At 28.1% G+C, this 23,708-nt stretch overlaps 1 protein-coding gene across 4 annotated transcripts in view; it reads right to left on the reverse strand.

Moving 5' to 3' along the window:
• Positions 1-4,857: 4,857 nt before the first annotated feature.
• LOC107446916 (uncharacterized) overlaps positions 4,858-23,708 on the reverse strand; it is a 42,756-nt gene continuing 23,905 nt past the window's right edge. For all 4 annotated transcript variants that reach the window (XM_087150271.1, XM_043039196.3, XM_087150272.1 and 1 more), the window contains exons 12-14: positions 22,849-22,964; positions 19,332-19,421; positions 4,858-6,562 (exon numbers count right to left, since the gene is read on the reverse strand). In XM_087150271.1, coding sequence (XP_087006397.1) covers positions 5,135-6,562; positions 19,332-19,421; positions 22,849-22,964 — 1,634 coding nt within the window. In that variant the 3' untranslated portion in view covers positions 4,858-5,134. The remainder of the gene's footprint in view (positions 6,563-19,331; positions 19,422-22,848; positions 22,965-23,708) is intronic.

Below are 23,708 nucleotides of genomic sequence, written 5' to 3' on the forward strand. Positions count from 1 at the left end.
AGCCACTCAGTATATATGAATTAAAAACACATTCTTCAAAACATTTTTTTTTGTATCTTTTCCAGGTTTTAAGAATAGAGTGAGTTGGCCAAATGTAAAAAAGTTCGGAAATGTTGATAATCTTGAACATGTGTTGGAGAATTATGAAAATGGTGAATTAAATTATTGATGATAATATTGTCTATGCTGCCGATTCCTGGTGCTTTGTTATTATTGAGTTGTTTGAAATTATATACATAATTTTAGATTTCTTTTATCAAAATAGTTTTTAGTAAGTTTTAAGGGATTAAAGTAACTAACTTTAAAGTTTACACTTTGAAAAAAAACGTACAAGTTTATTTTATTAAGTTAGTCAGTAAATTTCTAATGAAAAGCAACAAATCCATAACTCTCATTAAAACTGTTTGAGTCAAACATTAACACGTTTGGCATTTTAATTTTCTATACTAATACAGGTTTTTCACTGTTGTTTCTAAATGCACGTATACTTTCTAATCCTAAAAATGCTCAGACTGCCACTTGGTACCTTCATTCACTAATATTTTATACACATAAAGAATGAAGCAATTTGTGCTACATCCTTACTCACATTTTCCAAAATAAAAAGTAATTAATAGAAAATTTTGTTGATTGAGCAATATAAACTAGCATAATTTTAATGGTTTATATTTTTTTATCTCAGTAAAGGTTCAAGTATGAATGAATGTTATATAAAAATAGAGATTAGTTTATTATATGAAGGAATATTCATTTCAGAAAATCCTACATTGTGGCTTAAATTTTGAATGTTACATATCGTTACAATATAAAGCATGGTGTTATATGTAATGATACTGTAATCATTTTACAAAAAAAAAAATTATTGCTTAATGTAGTACCTTAATGAGACTAGTTGTATCTGGGCACAACTCATTCAAATATGGAACAGTGATGATATAGTAAAAACAACCCTTATAACAATAGAATGGAGAAATAGAATATTTTATAACAATAAATTACCTGCCATGACTTATCGAAATCCATTATTCTAACACAGGGGTTTCTAACTTACATGAGGCCGGGGGCCGCAATTAAAAACACCAGTCAAATGGCGGGCCGCAACTTTATCAAAATTTTATATAGGACTCTTTTATGATTGAAGGAACATTAAATATTACTGTCAGACTTTTTCAAGTTGTACAACACAAAAGTATTGAATTACAAATTAAAATAAGAAGTAGATTTTTACCTGAGAAATAAATTTTTTTGCACCGTTGGTATGTTAAATTTCACAGAAACGAAGAAATTATGTTTTTTTAACGAAAGAAAAGTATTTTTAACCCACGTATATTTTTTACGAAAATTGTCCCCATAAGAATGACAACTAATATATTTTAGTTCGCGGGCCTCAAAAAAAGGCTTCGAACGGATGTGGCCCGCGGGCCGCCAGTTGGTAACCACAGTTCTAACATGTATGTTATTTTAATAACCCATCTCACTTGCATTAAAACACCAAAAAAGGGGGTGTTACTATGATTGGTATATTTATTGTAGAAAATAATTTCCTGTGCAACCATTTTGATAAAAAATCAAATAAAAACACAAACTGAAGCATCTTAAGACTTTATTTTTGGCAAAGAAAACAATTCCAATAAATCAATTAATTTATATGAATAAAGCCATTGGCAGTGTTTCAATATTTTACACAATTATGCAAGTTTTCATTTAATATTCTTCATTAAATTTTCTTTTTAAAAAATATTAACACTATACATATCCAATATTTCTTGTGGCAGAGAAACTTCCTCCACACAATTTTTTACAGTCAAATGAAAACTTCCACAAATCATTTGTACACAGTAATTGTATTATTATTGATGATTATATGTTCATAATATATATATATATTTATAAAAATTAAAACTCTCATACACATTATTTTACTCGTAAACAACAACTACCACAAAAGCTCGAGCTATCTAAATAGATAAGTTTAACATCTGTGTTAGTTTAAACTTTAACTTAAAACAATTGCCATTAACAAATAACTATTTATGAGGTATAATAATGTACAGGAATACCTAAATGTTATTTTATCTCTCTCTCATAGACTTAATTCGGACAACACGTAGACATATACAAACTATGTCACATAGTGATTTAGCATATAACTGCTAGCCAACATTTATATGATATAAATGAATTTTTATATGAACACAACAAAATAACAATTTTTTTTTCTTCAGGAACAACAAAAATAGTGTATTTTGTTTTAATCAAAAATATGAAGTCAGGGTTCAAATGACATTCCTGTGGCACACCTTTTCTTTTGCTTTAGAATATTTGTTATTTGTTAATGAAAGGGTAGAAAAAAAGCAACTATATGTTTATATAGCAAAAGTTAATTATTTATAACCTCTTGAAGGTCCTACATATGGATATATTTACCCTTCATCCTAAACAGCTCCACAGCAGAACGACTTTATACACTTCATATTATTTTATTGAGAGAAAAGTTACCCCAGAAATTTGGAAAGCCAAAATGATTAGATGTAAAAATTATTAAAACCCATAGACAGAAACCTACAGGATAAGAAATTAACTTGAATGATACACTAATATAACAGTTAATTTACATGCATATAATTAATTCTTTTGCAATAGAGAGTAATTTTATCTATATGAGCAGATAAGACTTTTTAAGCAAATTTCAATAGGTTCAAATTATAAGGTTTACAATACCATCCATGAAACCTAATTTTTAATGTTGCTGAAAATCAGTCATATAAGTATATTTAAGAACGAAAAAAAAAAGTGAAATAACCAGTTTAAAACAAAGTGTGGTATTGGAATATGAAGTTTAAGCATATATTTAGAGTCAGATGCAGATAAACTGATTATATTACTAACTTTTATTTTCAAACTAATATATTTTATTTATTAATTTTATAAAGTGATGCAAGAAGGTTAACAGAGATAGTTGTCAAAGGTTAATAAAAATGCTAGATTGAAATAAATGTTTTCAAAAAATCTACTTTTAATAAAACATATTGAAATAATTTTTATAACATGCCTTTAGCTAAATTAAAATTTTTAAAAATATATTTTGATATTTATAAATCAAAATTATTTAATTTTATTGGAAATGCAAATTATGCTTAGATTGATTAAATGTAGGGTTTAATGACACAAAGTCCAAATGCTTCATCAAACAATACTGTATAATTTAAGCTTAGATTAAAAGGCACAATAACTATTAGATCTTCAAGGGGGGAAGAACTGAAAAATAGGTGTTGCAAATTATTATTGTTAGCGACAAATTATTATTTTGGAAATAATAGTTGTCCGGTATTAAATTACACTTTCAATTAAATAAAATAATTTTGTTTTGTATAAATAAAATCAATAAAAACAGGTGCAAACCTATATTCATAACACTTCTTAGTTCACAGGCATATAATTACAAAGGCATATAATTGCAACTAGCATATAATTACAAAGGAAACCTACTGATTTTGAATCTACTTGAACTATTTTATACTATTCCAAATAGCTTCATACAAACTTCAATTAACAAGAGTTGCTTTCTATTTAAATAGGAATAAACTTATCTTTTAAGTTTGAATAATTCTATAAAATGATAATTTTGATTATTTAACCAAGAAATAATTATAAAATAGATATCAAAATTTCAACAAGTATATCACTTAGTAGTATGGCTTAAACGTAAGTATATATACATTATAAGAAAAACACAGTTGAGGACATTTAACTTAAAGAAAAACATATTTAAAGTTTTCTGATACATTTCTCACATGTAAATTAACCACTTAAATATAGATTCCAGTTCAGAGAGGAATTTTGCAGATTATTAAAGTAGATGGACATTAAAGATTTCCTAAATTTATATATACCGACAAAATTTTTCTCAGATGAGATCTCTCGATTTCAAGTTTTGGAAAATAAAATAGAACATATGCTATATAGCACTTCTTTAAGCCCAGAAACTAATGAACAGAAAATTTGAAAGTTTAGAAAATTTAGTCAAACTAGTTTTGTTCTATTTTGTTAACATTTGTTTTAATGCATCAAATAACAATCTGTTACTTTTCTAGGCAATGTTCTTTTCAACTGCAGTCATTACATCTAAATATTAACAGATTTCTTTCATCTATAGGCCACAATTTTTATTTTTAAAAGATGCTAGACAATCTTGAACTTCACCCTATTTTTGAATTACTTTAATATGCGCATTGCAATTAATTTTAATTTTTTTTTACAACTTGACTTTTTATTCATGCAAAACTAACTAAGAAGTTCAAGCAAGGATAAGTTTCAGTTTTTTCAAAATATTTCTTGTCTTTTAATAAATGTTTAGTTTATATTTACTTGTTATGTTTTAAATTGTTTAATTTCTAACGAGAAAACATAATAGTAAGGCACAAAATATTTCAAAGAATATTTTGTAGTTTATTTTAATAATTTCGAAAGATTATTTTGTTGGATTTCAAAATTACGAACAAGAAAAAACAAAATTTTTTGAAAAACTGAATCAAAATTAGAATAATTGATAACGATGAAACTTAATTATAATTTAATCGAAACTCTACATAATATATAACAATATATAATTTACACAAGCCAAAATAAAATAACTTAGTAAATAAAACATTTACTTAGAAATAATAATTTAATATAGAATATATAAAATTTGTTAGAATAAAATTAAATATCAACTTTAAAAAAAGAATTTAAAGTTTTTGTTTTTATAAGAAATGTAATTTAAATATAATTTTAAAAACAAGAGACGGATACAGATATTTATTTACTGTAATGATGATATTTAAGCGAAAGAAAATAGAATTCAGTAAGCAAAGGTACTACAAATTAGATTTAATTTTACTTCTACTATTGTTATGACATTACACTCAGAGAAGGAATGGGTTCATTATAACTAGATCCCCCAGAAGTTTTGTTGAATAGATCAACATTTAAAGAAAATACACTTCATACTCAAAATATTAATCATTATTTTGAAAAATCAAAGCTACATGATGATCAGAAAATCCTCTGAAAGCAAGAATCCTGCATATCTTTTGTTAGATAACACTCATAACCAGGCACTGGATTAAAGAAAATGGGAACTAACAGCAATTTACAAATGGCTCAAACTCTCAGTGTCTTGGAAAGCTTTTTGCTTTTTGACTGGAGAAAAATCTATTTGTGCATAAGTCAGAGGAGCTTCTTTGGTTTCACCTTCGAGTGATTTTTTCAACCTGTTGCACACAAGTTTGGCATCATCGTCTGAAGCAGGCGGTAAATCCAGAGAAGCATAATTTAGGCGTACTTCTCCACAAACTGAGTTACTGCAAGAGTTTGTGTCAGATGGTGTCCCTCCAGGATAAGAAGGTTGAGAAAGGCGACGTACTAGATTCTCAACAAGAGGAGCACCAGAGAGTTGAGGGGATATGGCACCGTAACAAGGTGATGGAGGAGGTGTTTTAGGTTCAAACTTGCTAGATACTGAGCCACTTAGTTGAGGAGAGGGTGATTTTGAATCTGGAGAAGGAAGCTTGGAGGATTCATTTACCTGAGGCAGGGGAGGTAAAGGACATTTCTTGACGGGTTTTGGTTCCACCAATTGCTTTTCAAAATTAGCTCTAGATATTTTAGGTGAGGAATGGTCAGTGGTCAACTTTTTTGCTTGCAATAAAGAGTTTGTTTCAGCACCATTTTGACTAAAATTCATGCACATATAATCTGAAGCTGCATCCTTTGTGGTGGACAACTGTTGATTATTGTAGGCATTATGCTCATAAATATCCTTATTACTATTATTTTGACTTTTTTCCTCCAAGTGACTCAGTGTTGATGATAAGGAGGAATGTGGACTCCTTGACCGGGAATTTCTAAGTATAGCAGGGGCAAACCCTTTCGATAAACTACTCATAGGACTATTTTCAAGTTTTTGGTAGGTACTAGTAGGATCTAAGCTCACATAATCACCGGAAGGGTGCATAGGTTCATTTTGCCTAGCAGCAGTAGAAGTATTGGATAATAGAGTAGACGGTGAGCAGATAGAAGAAGCTGGTGATCGTGATAAAGATTTCAAGGAGTCACCTACAGGTGACATTTGTAGATAGTCACTAGATAATTGTGTGTCGTCAGAACAACTTTGACCAATGGAATGTGACTTAGATTTATCTCTGTCATGAAGGATTTTTATAGCAGCATTCGTTGACGATGAATAGCTGCCACTACGACTTCGCCCAACAGGTTCAATAGTGAAGTTTGAATCACAAAAGTCAATACCACATGAAGAATATTTTAATCTATTGTAATCAATTTCCATTAGATCTTCCCCAACATCACCTCGACTAGCAGAAGAACGCACCCTTGGTGGCCTGTTATTTAGAAGAGGCGCACTAGATGATTTAGCACCAGTTCTAGGATCAATAGTAATAAAATTATTTAACTCTCGCTCTGCTGGATTGGTAATTCGCTTCTGAGCTGCTTGACTTCCTACTGAGTAAGCTCGAATCCTTGAGCCATCTAGTTGCACAGGCAGGTGAGACTTTTTAGGCTAAAATAAGAAAAAAATATTAACAGCATATATTTTGCTTTACTTATCATTTAAGTTATTAAAATATATAATAAAATAAACAATTATAAGTGAAATGTGAAAAATTAAAGCAAAATTTGTAAAGCTTAAAAACAAATTATTCACACACATCCTGAATATTTATTTAACTTTTATGTTCAATAATCTTTGAAAAATTTATAAAACTGAATGTTTTTATATCTGATTTTTTTATCATTTAAGTTATTAAAATATATAATAAAACAGGGTTGGCAAGTTTTTGACACATGGCGGTTTTTACCGGTTTATACCATGGTTTTTACCGTCACGTCAAAAACCCCTCTGTCAAAAACCCATAGTTTTGGTAAAACTGTATTTTTATTTGAGTTTAACTGCTTATAATTTAAAATTAATTCATTTTTGGGCAATAAAATTAGAAAAAAAGTTGTTAAAAGATATTTAAGAACAGTTTCTTGCATTTTCCCAACATGATTATATCAAAACATACTATTTGAAGTAAAATATTAGGATACTAAACAAAATTTTCAACATTTCCAAGAATCATTTTGTTTGACATATTACATTACTGAAGAATGTCAAGTAATTCTTGACTTAGAGTTTGTTAGCAGTTACAAGCTTTGAAAGTTTTGTTTAGTTTATTTGTAATATTTTAAGAAATGCCAAATTTTAAGTTCTTCTTTTTAGTTCTTGAATTTATTAATGTTAGTTAGTTAGTTTGTTTGTTTCCTTGTTTGTAACAATTAAGAAGTGCAAAATTTTGAATCCTTTGCAAATCAAGCTATAATGATAAAAGTAAGTATCACTATTTTCAATAAGTATGTTACAATATTTCTATATGAATGTATATCCTTCTATAAGAATACATGTATATAGTTGCAAAATCAATAGCAATCATTTACAACATTCAGTTATAAAGGCAATTATGTGAAAATGATATATTGTCTGCTATATACCACAAATTAAAGAAAACAGTAGGTTTCTGACGGTTTTTACTGGTAAAAACACTGTTTTTACCACTGTCATGTCAAAAACCAGTTTTTGATGGCAAAAACCCAACCCTGTAATAAATTAAACAATTATAAGTGAAATGTGAAAAATTAAAGCAAAATTTGTAAAGCTTAAAAACAAATTATTCACACACATCCTGAATATTTATTTAATTTTTATGTTCAATAATCTTTGAAAAATTTATAAAGCTGAATGTTTTTATATCTGATTTTTTTAAATTTTATACTAGCCATATTCAGGTTTTATAGTTTGTTAGTTACATATAACGACGCCCGGTGGCTGAGTGGTAGCGCTTCGCGCTGCCGTGCCACAGGTCCTTGGTTCGATCCCTGGGCCGGGCAAGGCCGACTCAGCCTTTCATCCCTTTAGTGGGTCGATAAAATGAGTACCAAGCATGCTTGGGAACTAACACTGGGGGTTCCGCGTTCGGCTGACCACCTGACCGGAACATATGCTCCTGCACCCCAGAGCCCAAGGTCAAGAAAACTGAGATGGGCTGTCGCGCCACTGAGTTAGTTAGTTACATATAACAAGTGTATAAATGTCAAAGCACTCCCTTCTGATTATTTCATTTTTCTGACATAACTATAGTACATGACAATCAACTGAAAAAGCACTTTTTATGCTCTAGAAAATTTTCCCTATTTCAGGTGCTGGGGTTTAAAAGTTGCCAAATTTATAAAATAATGAGTTGGACACAAGTTTACTTTTGAAAATATCCTTCTAATGGCAACACTGTCACTTGATTATTTTGAAGCTTTTAGAATAAATACATCATTGAAATAAAAGCATTTTTTATACAGATAATTTAAAGGTAATTATTAGAATTATGACAAATTTTTGGTTTTACATAAAAACAACTAATGCAACTAATGCTCCTTCATCCTTTTAGCAAAATCCCTCGATTTCAATACCAGAGATTTCTAAACTGGGCACCAAAGCACCCTGATAAGGAATGTTGTGAAACATTTTAAATATACCTTGTCCCCATCATTTTTAAAATTATTTACAAAGTGTTCTCATTAACAATTAAGCATATAAGACACAATGAGCATGCAATAATTTCACATCACAAAAAAATTGGAAACCACAACCTATATAAAACTAGTTTTTTCATTTAGAATTATCTAATCTAAAATAATAAAAAAAAAATTTTATTAAATATTCTAAAGGTACAAGATTTTTCAATATCTACTCAAAACACCATTATATGGGCATCAACAAAAGTTTCAATATCTAACACCTGTTTATTACTATAAAATTTTTATTTTCAGAGCAATTCAAACAACTATCCTATATATTCTGTATATGTTAGACTGACACACAGGGTGTTCCATAATGAATAATTTAAAATTTTTGTTGGTGCATTAGGATTTGCAAATTAATATTTAAGCAGAGAAAAAGACAAGAACGCTACTTAAATTTGCGGAATCACAAGTTAGAAAAATGGGATTGAAAACATTAAAACCTGTTTGATTGCTGGAAAAGGAGATTATTAGAAAAACCTTCCCAGCTTAAATGAGTTTAATGATGCTCGCCCCATTTTCCTCACTTACGATTCAACTGATGAAAATTTAAATTTTTTCTATTCAAACATTAATAAATTTAATTATGGACCACCCTGCATGCAGTCAATATTGGATAACTGAAAAAAAGAATAGTAAAAAACTTTTAATTGTAAAAGATATATTTGCTGCATACGAGTTTATTTATTTTTTAATGAATAGAGTGAAAGACTCTGAAGTTTCGTTCAAACAAGGAAATGTAGTATTTTGTCACAAACAAAACGTTAATAACAGACACTTTTTTAATACAGGTTTTAAGGTACTAAAATCAAGTATTTATTTTAAGATCTTTAGAATGGTTTCCAAAAAGTTTTTCGAAACCTTTCAAGCTGCGATAAAAAATAAACGTTTGTTATTAGCATTAAGTCTCAGCAGTTCAGACAACTGAAATTTCACAATGATAGGAAATTCATTTGTGTTCATCTTATCTAACATTGTTTCCAGAAAAGTTTAAAAATGTTTTGGATTTACAATTCAAGTGGGCAGTTTTTATAGAAGTTCTTCTATAATATGAACCAAAACAGGGCCGCTTCTTTATCAAGAATAACTCAGCTTTTCAGAATCAAAATATAAATATTTTAATGATTTTGAAAACTGAGTTTTTACGAATTGAAGAAATTTACCTTTCCTCTGCTAATGGGAATTAAATTGTAACCTCTTTTTTCCTTTGCAATTCAATAAAACAGTTTTTGAAGGAATAACTTAGAAATTATTTAAACAGCCTCAAAATAAATAGCACATTTGCATTCAGGTTTTCAACTAACTAGAATAAAGTTGAGTTCATATAAAGATTTTCTGTTGCAATTATTTCTTTGGTCTATCTTACAAGAAAATGGCACTATCTTATACAATGATGCAAATTGTATTAGAGAATTGAGAGAGAAGCTAGTAAATTAGAATAAAAATCTATTGTTTAATAAGTACTAATATTTGAAAATTTAATCAAAACACCATAAAAGGTGCCTATTTATGTCCACGTCCCTACTTCTCAGTTTGGAAAGCTGCAACAAAATTTATAAAAGTTGCATCTAGATATAGTAAAGTGGCTATACACTGTGAAATGAGACTACTTATCTAGTAGAAAACTGAATGTAGGGTCTCTATCTTGAAAATGATTTAGGGTCTAGAACATTTACAAGGTTGTAGAACATCATTGATTTACTTCAAATCGATAATTAGAAGAAATTATTTCTAAGAAAAAAATATAAAACAAGTGATCACTTGTTTGTTCATGATTTTCTCAATCATGTCACGAAAGGGTTTAAAAAGAATAAAAAATTGATCAAAATATTTTTATTTTTGTCATACAAAGCTTAAAAGAAGTTTGAACTAATAGAAATAAAGTTAAACAGCGAAAACTCATTTTTCTTTAACATTAAAATGTAGGATATCAATAACAAACTGAAATTAACTTTTTTTTAGAAATTTTTGCACTCGAGTTCAATTAGTATTTAATTAATGATGCTGAACAAATTTGTAATTCAGATTTATTTTTTTAATTTCTTGAACAGTTTTTGAAGAGGAAAATAAATTTTTCATCAGGTGGTGCTGTAAATGTCTCATATACCACATAGCTACTTTACTATACCAATGCACCACTTTTATAACTTTAGCTGTTTAAAAATTAGGAGAGTGGATACAGGCTTTAGTGGGCACCCTGTATTATGTGAAATGCTTGGTTAAGTAAACGGCCATGTAAATGAATTTTGACTTTTAGTTTGAACTCAGCATTGAAATTACAATATTACCTAATGGGTTGATTTAATGACACTTTAAATATCTGAATATTTTTTTCTTTGAAGAATAGATTTTCCACTTGCAGAGTTGAACAAAGGTTTGGTGTATGTGTTTGTAAATGATAAAGAACTATTGCTTTAAATGTTACTGTAGGTGCTATATTGAAATTTTTGCCAACGTGTGAACAAACGGCTCAGTGTCAAATTAACTAAAAGCTGTAAAATATGGGTTGCTCGCAGAATGTAGAATCTTATCTTTTCATGTGCTCGAGAGGAACTTTAATAAAATGAGGTAACAAAACCCCCAATATTATAATTTTAACCCGTAAAAATATAATTTTTTTAAAATTTCTCTCAAAGGCTTGCTCACATTTACACTTTCATTCACTTTTAGATTCTGGGCCATCTATATAATTATTATTTCTGACCATGCAGCTTCGAATATAGCTGCCAACTTTAACATTATTTGTGGAAGATTATTAATTCTGGTATTAAACTCTCTTTATTTAAATTCTTGCTTAGCAAATGCAATTTAAAAAGCTTTTAAATCACTACAACTCACAACATATTGAATGTGTACGATTAGTCCTCAGACTGATTGAACAAAAAATTTTAAACAGATTTAAAATTATTTTATTTACACCAACAGAAACAATATTATGCACAAAACCAAGCATCATCCATTGAGTTTTCTTTCGTACTCAATCTGCAATACTAGAAAATAGGTTCTAATTTGTGCACTTTACGTCAGTCAGTTTTAATAGCATGTAACACCATGGAAAATAATAGAATTGATAAAGATTCAGAGAGTTTGGAGGCCAGTCATGTTTTGCAAAAATTCAAATATACTATCTTCTGTGCAAATGGAAGAAAGTGTTCAATCTAAAGGAGCACCATTTTGCTCTTAGTTAATAATAGTCCTTATACATAGTTAGAAGTGGATAAAAGCACTCCCTGCAAAATTTATTTTCTGTAGACTTCAACACTAATTTAAACTCCCTCTTTTGCGAAAACAAAGTTTTCCTTTTTAGAAATTTCTCCAAATTATTAACCCTTTGCCTGCCGAGGAAAATTTCTAGATTCATACCTCTAGTGCCATAGATTTTCATAGACTGTTTCTAAAAATTGTTTACTTTTACACACACAAAAAAAGAAAGAAATAACGAAATACAAAATTAAAAGTATAACAGAAGAATAATAATAAAAAAAATTGTTGTAATAAATGAAAAAATAATAATGCCAGATTCCGAAAATGAAGGAAAATAATCATTTAATTTAATCTCAGACGTATTTGCACAAAAAATAAAAACTTTTATTACACACGTAGGCAAAAACAGAAGCGAAAGGAAAGTAAAAAAGATGCGTACTACTAAAAAAGAGAAGCTGCACAGCAGTGACTCAATTTCTAGAAGCTTTCCCTTCTTATCCTTTTCTAGTCTCAGGAATGAGATTAGCCAAAAGGCAAGAAAGCTGAATCTCCACGATAGTAAATTTTACGCAAGCGCAACCCTTTAATAAGAAATTCCAGACAGTTTAAGGTAATAAATAATGTGTTGACATACAATTGTGTACTAATCTATTATTACATAAATGATTACATTGCTACTTAACATTTAGTGAAAATAAAAATTACCAATTGAAAAAATAAAGCTGGAAATTATATTTTTCCTCAGTTCACATAAGAGACAATTATTATTTGAAAAACTACCTGGTTTAGCAAATTAAAACTACCGAGAATATACATTAATATTTCATTTCTCTTAATAAATACTGTTATGTGATTTATAGTTGTTATGTGATATATTTAAATATATCAGTAATATTGCTTTTTAAATTATATTGAAAAAAAAAAACTTTTACAATGGACCGAGTCATTATGCTCATATTGTAGTCTAATTTAACTAGAGCCCTTTGAAACATATCAATAACAGTGAAGTAGAAATATATAGTAACTCCTTAACATACAAAAATTGCTATTTTAGTTTGAAAAATTACAAGACAATCAGCAACTGCTTAGATAATTGTTTTTTATTTGATAAGAATTTTGCCTTTTATAGCATAAATAACAGGAATTATAAATAAAATTTTGATGTTGAGTTAATTAACTCTTTGTCCAAAAAAAAATTTATTAAATCCCTTTTTAAGTGATTGCTTTTGTTTGCTATATCTTTTATGTTTGCTATATTTAGTCGTTAGTCCATCTTCAAACATCTTGTGACAAATCCTATTTTTTCTTCTTTGCAAGCACAGAATGTAAGCTTTGAATATATTCCCTTCCAGTTTCTCTGATGTTGTAACACTTACATATACTAATAATCGTCGTTAGAAAAACAGTCACCTTTATAGTAACTAATTTTTAAAAAAATTTACTTCTTACAAGGATCGCGATAGTTGATCTTAAAATTGAGTGAATATGAATAACAATTATGGATTTTGAAATCACATAAATGTGAAACCAGATATACGATTTTAAAAATGAGGAAATACAAACTGGGATATAGAATTTTTAAAACGCGTAAATACAAATCACGATTCACAATTTTTAGATCGCTTAAATACGAATCATGATCCGTAATTTTTAGATTGCATAAATAAGAATTATGATGCATAATTTTTAGAATGCGTGAATGCGAATCCCAATGCCTTATTTTAAAATCATGTATAAATACGAAAATCAATGTTTGATATTATAAACCGCATAAGCAAATCAAAACATTAATCTTAAACTTGAGTGAATACGAATCGCTACATAGGTTTTTAAAAAGGCATAAATACGAATCACAATATCGGATTTTTAAATCTCGTAAATAAGAATCGCAACATACAATATTTAAGTCGCGTGAATAAGAATCGCAACATGCAAATATGAAAAGCTATGTTTGATATTAAAATCGTGTGAATAAGAATCGAGATATTGGCAGATTCCAGGCTTGGGACCTCTAAATGGCTTGTCAGAAGCAGCGTCGTTTGAACTACAAAAATGAGATTTATCTGGAGGGCGGGAAAAAAAAATTCGGAAAATCTTATCTGCTGCGAGTAAAAGGGGAGAAAATAGCTATAATAAGTAAAAATGAGAAAGGATTGGTAGCTACGTAGTTTGAATTTCTGTTTCTTTTTGAAAATCGGAGAATTTTCTGAAAAAGCGGAATACTTATAAAAAAAAAAGTGAAATTTTTAGAAAAATCCGAATTTTTGATTAAAAAAACTGAAATTCAAGAGATAAAAGTGAAAAAAGCAGAAATCCGCTAAAAAGCGGAAAAATCTCATCCATGTAGTCTAAAAGTCTTTGAAAACACTCTCAAGTTTATTCTATTGCATTCCAAAGCTGTGAGAGTAGTTTTACAAGTAGCAGCACATGGCAAGGCACATTGTATACTTTGGAAAGGCATAATATTATTAATATTAAAATATATAAAAATACGCTAGGGGTAGTGAATACGCTAGGGGTAGGTTAATACGCTAGGGGTAGTGAACGCATTGGCTTAGTGAAGCATATATATATATACACCCGTGGTAGGCAAGAGGTTAAAGATGAGTTTTGAAATCCTGGCACCAAGTTTTTATGGTTTGCCTTAAATTGATCCTTTACATGAAAGCTTTGCACCCAAGGACATCAGTTTTAAATACTTCCCAAATTCTAGGTTATAAATTATTAAGCACTAGAAGATTTGTTTTATGTTTATGTTATGATAAAAATACCAATTGAGAACTTATTGAGCATCTCATATATTGAGTATTGTGTGGCATAAATTGTAAAGTAATTTTCCTATGTTTCAGAAGAAAAAAAATTTTTTTTTTGTCTACGAAAGAAATATGAGTAAAAAAAAGAATTTGATGAAGACATATTTTGAAAATTTATTCATACAACAATATAAACAAATTAAATACATCAAGAAAAAACTTTGTAAATTTTAAAAAATTATTTTAATAAAGAATAATACTCTATCAATAAAACCTAAGTATAATAGAAAATGTAAATAGATAAATATTCATAATTGTATGAATATAACAAAGCCCAAGTCTATTCATCAGTGCAAAGAGTACTGAAAAATTGGAACAGGCATAAATAACAATTCAAAAATATCACCAAAGTAGTCAAAGAGCTACAAATTTGAAATTTGTCAATACTTTATAAGTATGATAATGAAAAATTCCTTTGGTTAAGAGAATCCAAAAGGAAAACAACAAAGCTCTTGAGTATTTATGACAGAAGGAGGAAAATTCAAATATCAAATAATCATTTGGACGATGATTATTCATTAATGGTAACTATTTATCAAGACAATTCCAAAATGAGTAGGCATTCATGCACACAGAAATCACTTTTTTAATTTTGTTTAGTTAACAGAAATCTAATGTCAGTAAACTGATACATTTAAAGACTGTAAATTTATTTGCAATTGCATATGGTTTCTGGTTAAAAAAAAAGAATATTTTTTTATTAATATATATACAGCAGCAGAAATGGAAGATACTACTAAAATTTTGCAAAAGAAACAATGGAAATTTTAGAGTGATCCAATATTATAAATATAACTAACTAAATGCACAGAATATTATGTACTATGAAACAGTTAGGCAATATAAAATAAGATTCTATACACGCAAGATTTTATTTTCCTAAACCAATTCACAACATTTTAAAAATAAATGAAACAATGTTGTGAACAATTCTCTCATAAGCAAATAACATTTTGGAGGCCAAGATTCAAGTTGAATTCAGTACAATAACATATAGATACACAAAATTGTTTTAGGATGACTTTCCAACATCAAAAAGGATAAAACACTTAAAAAGAAGTGCAAATAAAACAAACATTCAACATCATTGGAAAGTTTGAAAAGAAAACTTGGAAAAATAACAAAGAATAATTTCATGTTTCTTCCAAAATCAAATGACAGAAGAAAATTAAAAAATTGATTTTTGTAAATCTACATTTATAACAAAATAACATCAATTGCAAATTATGCTTACTTGTGAACAATAAAATGCATCTAAAAAATAATTATTGCAAATCACTGTAATTTAAGAGTCTTTATTAAATAAAACATTAAAAATTAGAAAAACTTTTGAAGAAAATAGGGTTTGAATTTTTAAATCTTTAGTACAGTGTAAACTTATTTATATTTATTTTGGACTGAAAGTTATGTCTCATACTAAGCAATCATGAATCCATAAGAAATAATTTGAATTCTTATTTAAATGGTGAATAAAAAAACAAATTAGAATGGAATCCATGGGTGAATTTTATTTCGGTAATTTGTTTAATAAGGATAATATAAAAACATATAATAAGGATACTACAATTTGGTTAGTTTCTTTATTCAAGGAATAAGTTTTCATAGTATTTTAAACTTCTTACAGTCAAGAACTGACTCTAATAAATAGCTATAAAAATTACGCATTGATTAGCAGACTACTTCCATAAATTGAAATTGGTCCGTGATAACAATGTAGACAGATAGAGATTATTAATGTAAAAAATCATACACACTTAGCAAAATTTACAAATATATATAACAGGGGTGATTGTGACACTAAGTGAAAACCCCTGAAAGTTTTATGTGCAAAAACTCGATAAAATATCAATTTATATGCTATTCTAAGGTGCGTAGCCAAATCTATCAACAAAAAATAAGCACCTTTTAAGCACTATAGACATTAACAAAATGCAAAATAATTTTGAAAGACTTTACATGATCATGATTAAATAACTAGTTTCTGACAAAGAACTCTTTTCTTGATTATATTAGCCACTATAAAATGATCAAGAGATTTTTCAGTTCAATATCAGAGAGTGGAAAATGAAGCCTGAAATTCATAATATCTTACAAATTGCAGCAGAGTTGCACAAGAGAGCAACAATCTCATCAAGCCCAGCTCAGTAGACGCACATGTGCGCACTCACAAGAATTTCATCAAACATGTAAAATGATTGGCACTTTCATACGCTATGGGCGATGGTTAGTCGAAATAGGTTGTGGTTAAATGAATTGTGAAAACGTTCAATAGAACAATGTGAAAAGCATTCATTTGCATAATACGTGGCAAAAATCGACATGGTGAAGAAAAAAATTCTCATTTTCGAAAAGGGAAAATTAAGCCTTTTTTAAAAACACCTAATGAAAAAAGCACTTTTAAGGGCGTTTAAAAAACGAAAATCGAAAATAAGCACTTTTTAAAAACATTACGCACCATGTATTCATATTTTATATAATTTTTTGAACTAAGATTTTTAATCAAATTACCTACCAATAAAGAATATCATACTTCTATAGTAATTAACTTAAGAAAAAAGCTCAGTACTTACAAGAATTACGATATTGGATTTTAAACTCGAGTGAAAATGAATCACAATATTAATTTTAAAAATGGTTAAATACAAATTGCAATATTGGATTTTAAAATCATGTAAATAGGAATTACTATGTAAGACTTTTAAATCACATTATTTAACAATGAGTAACTTTTAAATCAGGTAAATACGAAAATCAATATTTGATATTGAAATCGCGTGAATATGAATGGCGATATTAGCGGATGCAGGCATAGTTTCAAAGATTAAGAACCATAAAAATCGGGCAAACGCCCCCCAAAAATATGCATTTTCAAAATTGCGGAAGAGTTACGCGTACGAAATCGTCTTGTTAACGCGATTCAGCAAAGGTTTCAAAATTAAAATTTTAGATTGCAGTAAAAATTTAGCTGCGAAAAATCATATGCCCTGCTCCTAGACCTAGAGGGATGATACAAAAAACCCGGAATTCTGGGGTACACTCCGGATACAATCACCCCTGGTATAAGGTATTTAAAAATAGCAGAAAAAATTTAGTAGCTTAAATTTTTATTCGTGTACTATAAAAGCCAGTAATCAAGTAATAATTTCTCTTTTGTCCAAAGCGATAATCTGTAAATTCATTATAACTTTGATAAAAAAAAACAAGTTTAGATGCTTAAAAAGGAAGGGTAGGACTTAATAAATAGCTCAGCTCTAGAGCAGAAGGCCTGGTTGTACACATTAAAGCACAATAAAGAAATCAGAAGGGGAAAAATGCAGGAAAAAAAGAAAAAAAATCTATATAAAAGGTAAACTTGTAGATGATATTAAAGTAAAATCTTTTAATTTCATGAAGCAAAATTAATCTACAAATACTGTGAATATCAGTAGACCATGCTGGAAGGTTTCTCGCACTAGGCTTGTCAGGAGTCAAAAATAACAGGCGATTTAAATCAATTTAAAAAAAAGTGGCAGAAGATAATACAGTTTACTGCATTCTGCTTAGAAAAAAATTATAAATCTCACTAAGTCACAAAAGGCAAAGTCAAAAATTCATCAACGCGGGGTAAAATGTGAAAAACTATAAAATATTGTTTCAAAAATAATTATACTTTGCAGCAACAATGTATAGTCTGAGGACAAAAATTTCAGTTCGCATGGTCTGATATGCAACAGACATATTATTAAGTAATTTGTTTAGCTATAAGTGACATAGGTCAATCTTATTTATAACTAATTTTTAAGTTTGGGTAGAGTAAATTCCTAGTTCACGTATCACATTGTAAAAGATAGCAAACCATACATCATTATTTTTTCTGTATATGAATGTCTATACCATTGGTAATAGTTGCTCTGCTGGAATAAATATTTATTTTTCTATGTATAAGAAAATATGAAGAGATAAAAGCTAAAAAAAAAAAAACATATATTTGCTCAGGATAAAGAGTAATAAAAAGATGCAATTCAATTAATTTTCTAAACCAGCTTCATAATATTTTTAAAGCTGACAGTATTAAAACTATTTTTTTTTAATTGTTCTCTAATTAATTGCCTGGTTAAACTTCAATAAATAAATTTCACTGTTTCCTATTTCCCTGTTGTTTTTCCTATGTTTTTTCCCTGTTAGAAATTTATTAAAATTATTCTTCCAAGCATTTTACAAAATATGGCTATTTAACATTTTAAAATGATAAAAAGTAATTTTAGTTTTTTTTTTTTAAAGAAGCTATAAAACGGAAATTTAGAAAAAATCTCAAAAATATACTATTTGTGTAATTTTCTGATTAAAAAAAAGGCATACTTTAACATACATGTTGTATAAAATAAAAAAAATTAAGAAATTCCTTACACTATTTCACCAGAGATAGCATGCAGTACACGCACATGTAATTTTAATAGTTATTAATCCTTTGTAGAACTCATTAAAATTATTAAATCTTAGAGGCATAAGAACCTGAAATTTTTTTTCATATTTAATTTGGCTTCTTTTCATATGTAATAGTTAATATATTTAGAATTAATATGAAGTAAAATGGAATCGTTAATATTTTGTAATAAATCAAATTTAATTGCAATGCTCACAAAAAGCTTTTCGAACAAATCTACACAACTTTAAAAAGCAAAAACAAAAGCCAATATCGCTATCTAAAGTATCATCACCAACCTGAGGACGGCTTCCCATTGAATATGCACGAACTGGACGAATATATGAATCACAAGATGAATCATCTGGGTCAGCAAGAAAAGATTTCACCTAAAATTAGAAGTTAGTCAAAGGGTATCAATACTGTTTTCTTTGTTTATAACAGGTTCTATAAGAAAATTTTAACAAAATTACAGGTTACGTTTAATTGCAAACAACAATTTACACCAACCTTTATACCTCTTATTCATTACATTTCTTATGGCAATCAGAACAAATCAGAAAAATCGGGTACAAAATACTAAAATTTAAGCTGTAAAATTAGTAATAAAAATGATTTTTTTTAATATGGAATAACTTTAAGAATACACATATTAATATTTATTTATTGTATTTCTCTTAAAATTTTACACTTTTTTTTAAAGAGATACTTACAGTATTCTCTTAAATAAACTTTGAATTAAATCAGCAAAGGCAAATTAAAAATAAACAACTTCACATTCATATGTCATTGGAAAATATTAATAACATAGTCATGCAAAAAGACACTTTTCGAAAATAGTTTCCAATTTAAGGACTAAATATTTTTATTTTATTTTTAATACTGATTCTGAAAACGAAATTAATTTATTTCTATCGTATCATAATTTTTTTTACACAGGGCGCCTAACAGTTTTTCAAACTAAAAGAGGGGTAAAAAAAAGTGAAAAATACCATTTTGTTGTCAGGGAAATTGAACCATTTTTAAAAAATGATTAATTTTTATTATAAAAAATGATCATTTTTTAAATATAAATTAGGGAGAGAAAAAAAGCAGTGGTAAAAAAGTAACACTGATTACCGCTGCTTTTTTTCTTTTATTTATTATTTTTATAGTTCTATTTATTTTTTCATTTTAATTTTAGAATTATTTCTGTCAGCAGTGTAAGCAAATTTGTACTGTTTTTATGCAGTATGTTTATATTCATTATTGGAATATTTTACACTTATTTATTATTGTAACGCAACTTATTCATTACAATTAAATTTTTTATGTTATATTTTTTAAAAAAATTAAAGTAAAAATATTCAAAATTCAATTAAAATTTTTTTAAACAATTTTTTCTTAGTTACTTTATGATGTAATACATAAGCAAGAATATTGTTAAATTTAAAGCACCTATGTTGAAATAAATGAAAAAGTAATTTATTGTTTAGTTTACAAACCATTAACACTTAAATACACCCTTACTATTTTATATGTATTTATAAAGCCCATATGTTTCCTTTCATTTACTTATTTTAAATAATTTTTAATTTAAATATGTATTGCCTTGAATACCTCGCACTTCATACTAAAATTTGTACTGAATCAATAAATAAATTAAAAAAGAAGAAACAAGAAATGTTTATATAAGTAATGGATAATGTTACATACTGAAGAATGCTAGATAATAACATTAAGACAAAATGCTGCATTACAACATTTTTACATGTACTGACAATCAATGGGAGGACACTAACTTTTACATGCATGCACTACTGAAAGAGATAATAAATGTTTATTTGCATGTTAAGGGGAATTGTAAAGTAGTAAATAATTATATTTACTACTTTAGTCATATTTTTTTTAGCATGTTTGCATATTTATAGAACTGGAGTGAAGTAAATGTTATTGAGTTTATAATTCAAAATATTAATTAACAGTTAAAAAAAGATTTCTGTGAAATACTTTTTAAAGCTTTAGTTACTTTTAACTTGGGGCTTAAAATATTATTTAATTTTTTGCCTTAAATAAACCCCAAAAAAAAAACTTTTTTTCCCAACCCTGCTATCAGTACCTAAATTTTCAGGAAAATAGTTCAAATGTTAAATCATGAAAGTCAACTTTTAAGCTCACGCAACATAAAATTTGGATTTTTTTGTTTTTTTTTGAAGAAAAAAAAAAATCTTCTCTTTTATCAAGAGTTGCTGTCCCTTTCGTTTCCAAGAAAACTAGTAATGACTATAGTTTGAAAGGTTTTGTTAGCAATGAATAGTCAAACTTTTTCTCATTTCAGGCCCTGTTCATAAAGGTATACGCAACATTCACCTTCCTTGAGAGAGATTTGACAAACTATTTCATAAGATCTAATTTTATATAAAGTGGTGTAAGTAACACTCTTTCTTCTGACCAACTAGTCAATTTCAATAATTTTGAGAAAGATCTTAAAGCCACTTTTTCTTAATATAATGATTTTTGTTTTTTTTTCTGCATCTGTTGTGTAACCCTTCTACTGAACAAGTGAAACAGAAATTGCCACAAATAATATAATGACAGCTTTTTGATTCCGCAATATTTTAGAATAAAATAGCTTTTTCTTTATTGCTTAGTTATTTTATCTTCTAATGTACTACTTTAAGTTCATAAATATTATTGTCAAGTATTGCATAAATATATCTTTTTTTCGTAAAAAAGAATACAAATAGATAAAATATGCTAAATTTGTATATATATATAAAAAAAAAAAGATTGAAATTTAAGATAATGATTTACATGAGATTTGTGATAATGTATAGAGTGCAAAAAAAAGGACCACTCTGAATAACTTTTGATTTATTGATCGGATCTTGACGTTCTAGGACTCAACCTTAATGGTTCAAGTGAGTGACTTCAAATATGCTAATTAATAAGTGCAGACAATATTTTAAGTTACAAAATACTGACTGCATATAAAGATACAAAAATGCACTTTCTCTGAATAAACATTTCAACGGATACGGATTTCTGACCCCCAAAATACAGGTGGCAGTTGTATTTTGGGAAATAAGGTTCCAATAGTTTGGTCAGGAGAGCATTCCAAAGTTTGGACCCCTCAATGTTAATTTAATTTTTGGCATATTTTGCTGCATCTCAAGAACTTTTTAAGGGAATTTAAAATTTTTTGCACACAATTATAAAATCTGTTCCTCCAAAGATAACTAACTCCAAGCAAAAGTTAACTTTTAGTAAATATTTAATAGTTTTTAATACTTTATTTAATAATGGTTCCAAAAAATTTTGAATTGTAAGGTATACAATTTTTTCACAATTTTTTAAGATAATTTTACATAGCAGAAAACAAAATTGGAGCCAAAATCGGTTGAATAGTTCCTGAGAAATTCAATTTCAAAAAAGTCCCATACTTAAAACTAGTTTTTTAAGGAACAATTTGACTGAATATCTTCTTAAAATATCTTCTGCCATTATTAATTAGCATATTTGAATTGAGTCCCAAAACATCAAGATCCGATCATTAGATCACAAATTATTCAGGGTGGTTCATTTTTGTTGTTGTTGCACATAAGATGTTTTCATGATTTTCTAGAAATGAGCTTTCCACCCCAAAAAATAAATAAAACAAAATAAATAAAATAAAAACACTACAGATTTTATGATCAGTTTTTCATTGCAAACCTGTGTAATCAATGGTTTTTGCCCTTAGACAATATACATCTCAAAATCTCCTTAAAAGCAATCAACGAATTTAATGGTATATACTCTGATTAATACAGTTAAAAAATAATGCAAGAAAGATACCTTATCAAGAGGGAAATCCTCCAAATTTGTGCTGCTCGGAGTTGACACTGGTGTGTCTGAAAGTTTTGAGTTACTGTCCTTACGAGATGACATACTAGTGCTATGATTAGAAATCACTAGAAAAAAGTAAATCAAAGATGATACAGCAGACTTATAATAGTTAATTTAACAAAGAAAATCCAAATTAAATAATAGAAAAACTGGATTATGTACATTATATTTATTAACATTTTATTTGAAGCTCAAAGATATTTTTATTACGTACAATGTTTGATTTTAATATGCAGTAATTCATATTGTAATGCTTCGATTGTCACCAACCTCAATAAAAGCTTCTATGTAACTCATAGAGTTCCATTATAATCTCAGATTTTTCTCCAACAATAATCTTCAAAATTCTTGTTTAGTTAATTATTTTTTGAAAATAGACTATGTTTAGGTTGAAATTTGTTTTTCTGGGAACATCTAATTTCCCCATACGTCCCTTGTTGCACTTTTTATTGCTGCGTGTTTCGTCGTAATACTGCATCTTGAGTAACTTCACAAGCTGCCTTTTATTTAAACAAATCTTTAATAACTCTCAGACCTACTAATGTGCTTAAACTAATCCTTGACCTTGTATTAGCCATAATTTGCTTAAAAACAGAAAAGCTCCATTCCACAGTAGCATGATTATGAGAGAATATGAAGACGGTCTTCAAAAGTTTAATTAGGCCGGGTTAGCCTAGTTGGTAGGGCGTTGGGCCCATGTCCAAGAGGTCTTGAGTTCAATATCCACTGGCCGAAGACTCCCGTAGTAATGGTGACTGGTGCACGTTAAATCTGTTGGGTCACTGTCGATCTCAAGTAAATCTGTGGAT

The sequence above is a fragment of the Parasteatoda tepidariorum genome, chromosome 8, assembly GCF_982258835.1.
Source record: "Parasteatoda tepidariorum strain Cologne lab strain chromosome 8, Ptep-v5.0, whole genome shotgun sequence".
NCBI classification, from domain to species: domain Eukaryota; kingdom Metazoa; phylum Arthropoda; class Arachnida; order Araneae; family Theridiidae; genus Parasteatoda; species Parasteatoda tepidariorum.